Below are 11721 nucleotides of genomic sequence, written 5' to 3'. Positions count from 1 at the left end.
TAAATTGTTTGATTCGTTTGGTTGAATAGTTGACAGAAAAACAGCAATTGTTGTGTATTCTTAATCCCCATATTCTATGTAAAATACAACGGGTGTGTTAAGCGTCTCGCATTGTGTTAATAGGAGGATTAAAATGCTGGCCTCAATTCAATGTGGAACGCATTCATTCGCTTCTTTCGCATTTGAAAAGAACGCAAAATATAGCAAATTAAATATTCAAAATTGGCCAAATTAGCATTTTTTCAATGCCCGTAACTGTACGGAAAATGATGAAAGTTAAAATATTCTTTTAAATTTAAGCTCAAGGAACCAATATCTTTCAAATGGTAAAAAAAATTGCACTTACTCAAATTTAAGCTCAAGGAACCAATATCTTTCATATGGTAAAAAAAATTGCACTTACTCGAATGTCAAATGGTAAAAAAAATTGCACTTAATCAACTTGGAAAGATATAATTTGCCGCTAACAAGTGTTAAAAGTTGCGCGTTTATTGCGCATTTATTAAGCGTTAAAAATTTCAAAATGGTCGAAGTATTATGTTTCAAACCTCAAAGTGCTATGTTTCAAAGTACTAGGTTTCAAATTTACAAAAAAAATACCAAATAATTTTTTTTCAGACTCAAGCTCAGGACAACAAAATCTTTCAGACGATGTAACCCGTGTCAAAAAGCTCTTTATATGTTTCAACCGTCTCGATTAAATTTTGGTCGAGGCGTTTCAAACCTCATACAAGGGCTGATATTCGTCAGAAAATTTTTAAATTAATTTTCATTAAATTTTATTATTCGTCAGACGATCGAGCTCGAGCTATGTTTCGAATGCCCTCGAGGTATATTTTGACCCTGCTCAAGATATGTTTCATCAAGCTCGACCTAATTCGATATGTTTCAATCATGCTCGAGGTTTTTTATGACCGTGCTCGACTAATTTTGATGTACTGATGTTTTGACTGTGCTCGAGTTTCGAGATATTTATTTAGATTTTGTAATTGACCCAAAAGCCTCTCTCAACTTTGCTTTTTTGATCGAAATCGGACATTTTGCTTGACTTTGAAGATCAAAACAAGGTGAGCCCCTCGACCCGGTAAAATTTGGTCGAAAACGTTTAGTTAAAAAGTCGCAATTTCAATGAATAAAAATCAGCCCAAAGCATAAACATCCCGTAATTTTCTTCAAAAGTCGAAACAATTATGGGTTTGAACTAAAGAGAAAATTGAGATGTCATTTCTTGTTCTAGATTTGAGCCAAAATCAAACAAGACTGCTCGTTTCAGGGCGAAGCTCTGAATGTTCCGACTGCCTTTTAAGGTTAATGGAGCAGCAGTAATAACATAAAAAAATTAAATGAAATAAAATAAAATGAAAATTTTTTATTCTAAAATTTGAAATTTTTTATGAAAATCATCACCCTTCACGCCATATAAAGTACAAAAAGAGAGATTTCGTTCCTTGTAACAAATCAATTATGGCAAATAAGCTTCATTCAACCAACTTGGAACGATTTATAGGACGGTTTAAATATCCGCTTACGCGTTAATAGCGCGAATTATATCGCGCGTTAATTGTCCCAAATTGGTCAAAATGGCCGAAATGGCAATCTTTCAACCCTCATAACTCTACGAAAAATGATCACAGGTGAAATATCTGTTCAAATTTAAGCTCAGGACAACAATACCTTTTGAATGATATAAAAAAAGTTCCGTCAAAAATGGCTAGATAAAAAGTCGAAATTTGTCTGAAGAAAAAAAACCCACCCCGATCACAAATATTCCGTTACTTTCGTATCGAAAGTCGGAACAAAAATGGACGACCACAGCTTACATACACTCTAAGAGTAGGTGAAAAGCGTGAAAGAATTAGTATTACTTTGCTCTCAAAATAAGCTGTTTATAACAAAAAAAAGCATTTTAAAACAGCGAAAAATATGTGAAAAGAAGTAAATACCATCAGATGTTTAAAGTTGTGTGAGCCAAAAACTCGTTCGTCCAAACACTTTGCATGGTTGTAGCTGGTTTTGGTTAATATTTGTAAATCTGGCTTCAATTTGATAACGTGCGCGTTTATGGCGTTCTAAAAAAAGTATTTTAATTTTTTCGTTGTTGCTATTAACTTTAATCTGGGATTTAATTTGCTGCTTTAAAAAGGATAACACACGCAGCAGCGATTAAACTGAGGTTTGATTGGCCATTATTGTTATCAAAATGGCGGCCGCCTCCAAAAATGCCAACAACAGGAACAAGCACACAGCCTCCTCAACTGATAGTTACAGTTTGGACGAGGACAGGAAAATGAGGAACTCCATTCTTCAGAGAAACACCGTAAGTAGTTTTAGTTCTCGGACTTTTTTTCGCTCTTTTCCAGTTTCCCACCCCCTCTCGTGAAATAACCTTTCACGCGTTTTTTTTCAGTTTCGGAAATTCTCAAAATAAGGAAAGGGGTGGAAAAGAGCCCTTTTTTCACCCCTGGTCCTCATTTAATTGGCTATCAATCTTTCAAAATTAAAAGAGTAAGGGATTTTGTCTTCCACCGGGCCAAAATAAAAATGACGGGCTCTTTTTCCTTTTTCCCCCCCACCTCACATAAGCGTCAATTTTACGGTGTAACGAGGGGTTTTACAAGGTTAATTATGAAAATCAAAAATGTCTGTCATGGCCTAATTAGCTCGCATGCCAATTTTTGTTGACGTTTTCAAAAGAGCTTGTTTTTATGGAAATTCAAGATTTTTGAAAAAGCAAGTCCGAGCGAACTTTGATCCAATCAAAAATAGTTGGCTCTTTTCCACTCCCCGGCTCACATAAGCATCTATTTTATGGTGTATCGAGAGATTCAACAGGGATAAGTATGAGATTTGAACATGTTTGTCAATGCCTAATTATTTCGCATGTCAATTTTCATGACAATCGGATAATGAGAACAATCACTTCAATTAAAACAAATTGCAGGATGGGGATACAGAAAAAAAACCCGGGCTCTTTTTCCTTTTCCCCCCCACCTCACGCCAGTTTCAACTTATATGTGTAACGAGTGGTTTTACGAGGTTGAGTATGAAGACAAAATATGTTTGCCGTGGCCCTATTAGTCTGTATGTAAAATTTCATAACAATCGGACAATGTGGTCAACAAATTTACATGTAAAAGTTTGCAGGTGGGGGGGGGAAGGAAAAAGAGCCAAAACCCGTCCCCCCACCTTTGAATTTCAATTTTATTAAGTTACTTTAAGGTTGACATAAAGCAAAGAAACTGGGCATGGTGCAGAAAGCTACAATTGAGAACAGATTTTTGTTCTTCATACCTTTACATCGAAGCGTTACGCTTTTTCGTATAATTACGCATAGCCACAATTACGCATAAACAACAATAAAACAGAAAATTGGACGAAGGGTGGGGGAAAGTCGAAAAGAGCAAAATATTTCATAAATAACAAATCAGTCATATTAAAAATTACAGCTCCATTCCTTTTCCCCACATCTTTCAAAATTTTTCTCCGAATTTCGGAGAAAGTTCGGATTAATAACGCTTTGGTTTTTTATTCAGTCAATTTTCGAATTTCAAATAATCATTTTATTTTTTTAAATCACTGAAAACGTTTTGTTGTCTTGATTTCACAATTTAAAAGATATTTCATCTGTGATTTTTTATGGGGGTTTAAAATTGCCATTTTGGCTAACTTGGTACCATCAACGCGCGATATAATTCGCGCTATTAACGCATACACAAAGATTTAATCCGTTTTAGAAATTGCTTCAAATTGGTTGAAGGAAACTTTTTTGCCACAACTGATTAGTTACTAGGGGCGAAATCTATTATTTTGTGGCGGTTTGTGGGATGATTCTTACGAAAATCTCAAATTAAAAAAAATTCATTTTGTCTTTTTACATTGAATTTTTTCTTGTTATTACTGCTCCATAGACCTTAAAAAGCAGTCGGAACATTCAGCGTATTGCCTTGGTGCGAGCGGTCTTGTTTTTTTTTCAAGATACATACGAAACGCTTAAAACATCCTCGTTTCCTTTGATTTTTTCTTGATTTTTCTAAATCAAATTTACAGCCACAAACTGTTGAATTGGCCTCGAAAATTAGTTAGAACGCGCTGTGCCTCGTACTTATATACAAGCAGTATTTTTTGTTATTAGATTTTTTTTACGTGTTACTATGGTGGAATGCGTGCTTTTACATTGTATAGTAGGAAGAACAAAGGTGTTAATAATTGTTGGTTTATTAAACATGCCTTTTCTTAACAAGCTGGTTTTTTGCCATGCATTGATTATGCTGTTTGCCTTATAAAAACCGTAAGGTAGTTTTTCAAAATAGGAGGAAAAAATTGGGAAGAAAATGGACAAGATTCAAACCAAGACAATTTATGACCGTAAAGCTGATAACTGATAACTGATTTTTGATAGCCTAATTTAGCTGGTGAAAACACCAACAATTGTCAACCGTTTATTTTCATATTTTTCCATACATCGTAAAATGACGCTTTAGCCATGATTAAAAATGAAAAAAAAAAGTTTAAAAGTTGCAATTAGAAAAGAGCCAGTTTTTGGTTTTCAGAATGAAAAAATGCAGGGTTGAAAAAAAAACAATTTGAGCGAGGAGGAAGTTAGAGCAGAAACTCCGAACGCGGAATAGTCTAACAGCAAAAAACTAAAACAACCCAACGAGAATGGTTATGATTATAAAAAAATATATAAAAAACTATTTTTGAAGCCTTTTGAATTGCATTTCATGCTATAACTTGACTAACTAATCGAACAAGTTTGCATTTCATTTTGAACTTTATCATGATTTTATAACCAATAAAATCGTTTTAGTGTTGTCATATCTAATTAATATTGCATGGCAAAAAAAGTAGTTCTGAAACATTGCTTTTCTGTAATTTATTTTTAAAAATGTCTCGCTATAGCATGCATAAGTATTGTGATAATGGAATTTTTACAAAATGGGGGAAATACAAAGAGCCGCACAAAAAACCACCGTCAACTTTTCATCCCTGAATTTTAGCGTCCTATATCCGTTAAAAAACTGCAAGAAGAATGTCTTTAAAAAGCTCAAGCACGGAAGGTATTGACGTAACTTTAATGCCCTTTACACATAGAGATATTACAATTTTTCGAAAAGCTAGTTTGTCATAATCAGGGCAGTCGAAACAGTTTAAGCTCCTCAAATACTTTTTCGGTTCCTTTTTTAGTCACTTCAAAACGTTCCAATTCTCTCAACTTTTTGCTTTTTTCAGCAACTATTACCATTGCACATTGATTCTCCTTGAAATTGATTCGTATTTTTACAAGGCACAGGATTCTAAACTTGATGGCTTCAGTTGCCAAAATTAGAATTTCACTCATTTTCTAATGTGAATTGCCATTTTGCCGCAATTTGTTTTCAGTTTGAGTCTCATACAAAAACATTCAGAACAACAAAAATTTGCTAAAGAGGTTGAAGTCGGGTTAAAAGCTCCGACTCAAATGCTTAAATCTTTGCAGTTGTTTTTGGTTCAAAAGTGATGAAGTTTTTGAAATAATTTTTTTTCTTTTGATCATTTTGTACCCACAACACAAGCTTTTATAAAAAAAATTTCAAGTAAAGTTTTATGAAACTAATTAGCTATTATTTTAAGTCTTACAAATGCTTATAAATGACCTAATCCAGGTGATAATTTGATGGAATTTGACATGTTGAAAAACTAGCAAAATGAACTTCATTCTTTAAATCGTAACATCACTAATTATAAGCCATAATACTACGTTGCCATAATACCGATTTTGAAATATGTCTGAAGCTGAATATTTTGCTGCGTACCCGTTAAAAAACGCAAATATTGTGCGTTGATTATATCAAATTGGAACACTTCAAATCCCGATGACTTTACAAAAAATGATCGCGACTGAAATTTTCTTAATTTTGAGCTTCGGAAAAGAAGCTGGTGGTTTTCTAGATGGTTTTTAAAAGTTCAGTCAAAAACGCGTAGTTAAAATTTGAAAAATGACTGAACTGAATGTTCCGACTGCCCCTTAATCTGTAGCGATTTTATATAGATTTTTGGGAAAAGAAAGTACTGGCAAACTTTGGTAAACATCAAAGATCAAGTGTGAAAATTTGAGTCGTAAACAAGTAAAACGATCGGCTAGTAAAAATTAATTCGTGTTTCCTTTTCATCATTATGGATGAAATCTTCAAAAGGTGCTTAAATTAGTCCAGAGCATGGCCAAATTAAGTTTTTTTAAACTTCCAGAACTTGGCAAAAAAATGACCGGAGGTAAAAGATGTTTTTAAATTTGATTTCAGGGGTATGTCTTTAATGGGGTATAAAATTATTTCGTTAAAAACTATTATTTCGATCGCCAAAGATTGACTGAATAATAAGAAAAACATAAAACATAAATATTCCGTTTTCTTTGAAAGTCGGATTAAAAACATAATCGCCCCAAGCATAAATATTCCGCACTTTCTTCGACTAATTGAACTCCCATATTTTTCCTAAAATGATTACAAATATGATAATTTTCATTGATCAAAAGAAATAATCGTGCTCGGTATGGTTGTTATATATATAGATTTTTGATTTTCAATTTGTTTTTAGAGAAATTTTTTGCACCGACTGAGACATATTTGTGCTTAAAGCTGGAACGTAAGTAGCAATGTAATATGAATTAGAAGTTGAACCAAGTTATTTGATGTATGCTAATTGTTTCTAATATTCCGTTAAAAAACGCAAAAGATATTAGTTGTGCTAAACCAATAGCAAACCGATAGCGAACCAATAGCAAACCGTTACGAACACAACCAAAAAATTTTGAAAAATTAAAATGTAAAAAATCAATATTTTTGGTTTATGGAAAAATGCTAGTCATACAATTTCCATATATGAAAACATACTAATCATAGAACTTTCATGCAATTTTCTGTACGTATGGAATTGTATGGAAAGTGTATGACTAGCATTTTTCCATATATGGAAATTGTATGACTAGTATTTTTGGTCATCCCGGGACAGTGTAGTTTTTAACAGTGTAGTGGGACCTTTTTTGAGATCGACCAAACTGATCTTCCGAGCCGTCGAAAAATATTTTTTTTTGGGTTGGTTGACCAAAAATGAATGACGTAAAATAGTGCCAAAGTAGTTCTTTTGGGCGGTGAGAGGATCAAATACCTGAAAAGAAAGGGGCCTAAGCTCAGCTTCGGTATGTTTTTCTCTCAAAGATTACATCAGACCTACTATAGGGCAATTGGTTAATAGTTTTGTCGACTTATTTTTTTTACGCGCGAAAATGAAAACCCACTTAACTGTTGATATTTTTGAAATGCATATTTTATACAGAAACTGTTGTCAAAAATAATACATGCATAGGGAGGGGGGGGGGGGGATAGTTAACAAGGTCGAAAAGGGGGGACTAGTAAACAAGGTCGAAAAGGGGGAATAGTTACCAAGATCCAAATTGGTTCTCCGAGCGCTCTTAGGTTACTACAAGAAAGCTAGTCAAATGGGCCATTTTTCGGCACTTTATGCAAGTTTTTTCACCAAGATAACGCCTTTTTGAGGCGCGCGTTCCCCTTTAAAAAAGGGAAGACCCTTTGGTTGGTGAAGGGGTCGAAACACTGAGATGGGAGGCGTTCAGCCCATAATCCGACCCTGCTTTTTTGGCTCAAAATCTTAAAGTTTGATAAGAAAACGTGCGTTAAAAACCATTAACTCAATTATGGAAAAAAATTGCCCATAAGTACTATGGTCAAAGTTCTAAACAATACCCCGAAAATTTTCAACAAAAAACTGAAAATACTTTAAGATTATCAAGCTCATGTACTGACATTTTTTGAGACCCTCATTGAAAACAATAATTTTTACAGATTCAAGTTATCTAACTCATTTAGAATTTTTTTTTAAAAAAGGATATAATTATACCTCGAAAATTGGAGGTTGTTAGGGGATCTTAAACTCCTAATGTTATTGTCTTTTTTATATCTCTGTGCTGACTGTTGAAAAGTTTTAAAATTTCCGCCCAAAAAATTTACAGAAAGGAAAAATAATTCTACACTGATTGAACCTAGTAACGAATTTCTCTCATTGAGGATTCTTAAAGACGAGGATTCTTGAAGACATTCCAAATTGGGCGGTTTGTTCATGAGTTCCGAATAGTCGCACCATTTTACTTTGCTATATAAACAAACTCAAATGAAGTCTTCTCTGGTGCTTTTTACGATTCCTTGTTTTTATTGTTTTGATGTTTTATTTTTGTCTGACCTTTTCTCTTACTAAGATAAATGAGCTGCAGTGATAGTTGTAAAAATCAATCATCCGTCCAGTCATACAACTGGTTCAAAAACACCATTTCAAAACCAATCCCCTAGATCGATCCAGTCTTAAGACATTGTGGAGTCTTCTGGACTCTCATTAATGTTTCATGTCATGCTTACAAAATCAGAGTCATAAACGCCGCATTTTGTCTATCGTATTTAGTCTGCTTTTATACAGTTTTGTCACTGATGAAAAGGATAGCTTCAAATTTTCAAGTGTTTCCATTTTTAAATTTTAGATTTCAATTTATTTTCATTGAATGCGAGTTTGAATACTACGATACTTTAATTTTGGTTATTAACTAAAAGCTAAATGGCGACATCTAAACGAAAGCTCAAACGCCCCTTCACTTCTGGCATAACCGCAAGCAGAAAGGTATTTGTTATTCGGAGATATTAAAGTAGGGATATAACTATTGCAAAGCATCTTTAAGCCTCAGGTCATCGCCACATTTTTTTGTAAAAATTATTTCAATTTAGCTTACTGCTATAAAAATAGATCGCCTAGATTTTTTGAAATTTGGGTCAATTTTTGTAATTTGTTTTACTTTAATTAATTTTTTTTAGATCTTTAATTAAGTATCTTTTTTTTAAATTTTAGATTACTCTATTAAAAACAATCAAACTATAGTTTATTTATTCTTTTATTATGTTATCTGTTAAAAGCTGTATTCCAGTTCCATCCTTCTTTGATATCTTTGAATTTTTTTTGAAAATATTGGTTGATTTAGCAGCATATTTTAGTCTGTCGTTTTAGTTCAACCAGTCGCCCTTCACCCAGACTAGCAGACCGAAGGGACTCCCGGGACTGCCCCCTCTGCCCCCGGATGAGAGCCGACAGCCGAGTGAGTTGTACGAGGCAGTTCTGAAGTACTCCGAACATCCCCCTCTCATGGACATGACGTCATGGACACTGGCATCTCCTTATAAAGAGATAGGCAAACACAGGGGACCCAGTGACGCCATTGCCAACAACTTCACCCCACAAGGTTCAAATAAGTTCACATTTTCAATGCCAGTTGTATAAAATTGGTCTATTTTTACAATGATGTCGTGGTACCAAAGAACTAGTTTTCGCTGTAATTGTTTTTAAAAAACTCAAAGCAATAATTAATACTTATTCGAAACTCATTTGCAACACTATGTCTATTTCGTTAAGAGTTTTTGTGTTGTAATTTTGAGGCTTCAATTGCAACTGGAGTTTCAATTGTCTATCAAATGTTAAGCAAAAATGTATGAGTGTTTTAGCATCGGACTTCCAACTGAAGCGAATGAGCAAAAGTGCTAAAATCGCCAAGAATGGAGGACTGAAACCACCCAATGGGAAAGCACAACTACCCCCCGTCCAGAAGAAGTCGCCCAGGGATACTAAAGTCGTGGTCAGTCGCATTACACACAAGCACTAAATCAAACGCGTTTAAAATTTACATGCTAAACAAAATATCAGTTCAATAAAAAAAATAAAAATATACCGCTGAAAAAATTATGCTGGAAACATTATGACTCAAAAAGTGATCAAATTTGGCTGTATCCCGTTTTAACAATAAAAAAGTGAAAACGGGTTTCAACGTTAATTAACAAATGACAGCAGTTGTTAACAGGACTACCCTCCGAGTTATGCGTTTCAAGAAGAGGACAGACCCCTGTCGCCAGTTGGACAGCTGGACCTGATACAAGAGAAGGAGGGGAGAGAGGACAAACTGCACCCTAAGCCACTAGCCCAGGACCTCCAGAGGTATAATAATCGCACTCAAAAGGAGAATTTGGACCAAATTACAATTCTCCTCACCCTGATTTCCAGAGCGATGTAAAAGGGGGGGGGGTGTGGATTGTTATGTTACCAGCAAAAGAGAAAGATCTAATCTTTAACTTTTAACCAAATAGAATCGAATATTTAACTCAAACTGCCATAATTAAACGCAGAAGATATTTTGGTTAATTTAGTAGGTCAGATTTCAACATTCTCCAAAAATTTCACTGATTGCTGAAGAACGTGGTTGAAATCTGTCAGTGGAAAGGACCTAGCTTTACTTGTTTGCATGTTAATTGAAGTGATGCTCTCTACTGTACATTGGATATCCATTGAAACTCTTTATAATTTTAGCTTGGTAGTTATCAATTTCAATAAAAAAAGGTAAATATCAATAAAAAAGTAAACTTCTTGTGCTGTGTTGTTTTATTACAATTATTAGGATTATGACGTAGCAACCACTTCAAACCTTTTTTTAAAGACTTTGCCTGTTCCGTTTTATTTTTCAGTTTTTTCAGTTCAACGTTTTTTTTTTCAGATACGAGTACTACGTGAAGAATGGTATCAGGTCGGACATGGTAGCCCCCCGAGCAGGAGGGGAGTGGGAGCAGATCGAGAGCCTCATCCCAGAGGCATTCCTTATAGCCCCCCATCTGCAGGACCTGAATGGGGAACTACATGACGAAGTGGACCACGACTACCAGATGAGCATCAGAACCGCCATTGGTCAGCATTATTTTTTGCTTTTTTTCTGTATTTATAACATCAACTATAGAATTAGTGTGCTCATGAAAAATTAGAAGCCTCTTGACACTTATATTTTCTTCGTTTTTGTCGTTTGAAAAAATGTTTTCGTCGTATGAAAAATTAATAATTAACCATTTCATTCCATGAGCTCTCTCAGAGCTTTCTGGATGGCTTTAAAACTGATGTGATAAAAATATAAGTTAAAACGTTTTATCCTAACTTTCGAACTTAAATGGCTTTTTTGATTTCAGTCGACTATATTTTGCTCGACCAATCAGAGCGGACCCGCCTCAACATCAAAGCCACCCAAAGACCCTTCCCAAAACGCACATACAGAGCTCCTGTTCCGTGGCACGATACCTTCGCATACCAGAAGGAATTCTGCGACGAACATGTTCATAGCATCAACGAAATGATGCTCATGGTTCAGAATCTCTGGGAAATGAAGTATAACAAAGTGAGGTTTGTCCGAGTGCCGGACATCAGAGCTGGTGGTTTGCCTATCGTGCCAGAGGAACTGGCAAATTTGATCCAGCAGCACTGCGATGATGCTCAGAATTTATTATCCAAACGGTGAATTATATTTTGTTGTTTAATCAAAAATTACCGGGAAATAACAAATTGAGTATTCAATCTAAAGTAAAAGTTTACTTTTGAATGAAATCTTCTACTTTGAATGTATATGAGCACCGCTTTTGGTAGTTATTTTTTTAGATTTGTTTTTCAAAATATCTTATTAGAGACAAAATGAAAAATATTTTTTTTGTCCAAAAAATCACCGAAAGTATTAAATCCTTGTTTACGTTGTCCCTCAATGTCGGTACTGTCCCACTATTGCGGGTCTCTTACCTATTAATTTGAGAGCTTTCTAACCCACAAAAAACTCACTTCGTTACCAGATCACCCCGATTTTCAACCAATATTAGTGGAATAACT

The 11721-nt window shown here is 34.6% G+C and overlaps 1 protein-coding gene across 1 annotated transcript in view; it reads left to right on the top strand.

The window, feature by feature from the left end:
- Positions 1-1981: 1981 nt before the first annotated feature.
- The window catches only part of LOC134839094 (dynein axonemal heavy chain 3-like), a 71458-nt gene continuing 61718 nt past the window's right edge, over positions 1982-11721 (top strand). The window contains exons 1-6 of the mRNA XM_063854522.1: positions 1982-2317; positions 9046-9277; positions 9537-9667; positions 9890-10023; positions 10577-10764; positions 11037-11358. Coding sequence (XP_063710592.1) covers positions 2201-2317; positions 9046-9277; positions 9537-9667; positions 9890-10023; positions 10577-10764; positions 11037-11358 — 1124 coding nt within the window. The 5' untranslated portion in view covers positions 1982-2200. The remainder of the gene's footprint in view (positions 2318-9045; positions 9278-9536; positions 9668-9889; positions 10024-10576; positions 10765-11036; positions 11359-11721) is intronic.

The sequence above is a fragment of the Symsagittifera roscoffensis genome, chromosome 2 (assembly GCF_963678635.1).
Source record: "Symsagittifera roscoffensis chromosome 2, txSymRosc1.1, whole genome shotgun sequence".
NCBI lineage: Eukaryota > Metazoa > Xenacoelomorpha > Acoela > Convolutidae > Symsagittifera > Symsagittifera roscoffensis.
Note: the sequence above shows the minus strand (reverse complement) of the source record. Positions and strands in the feature narration are given on the sequence as shown.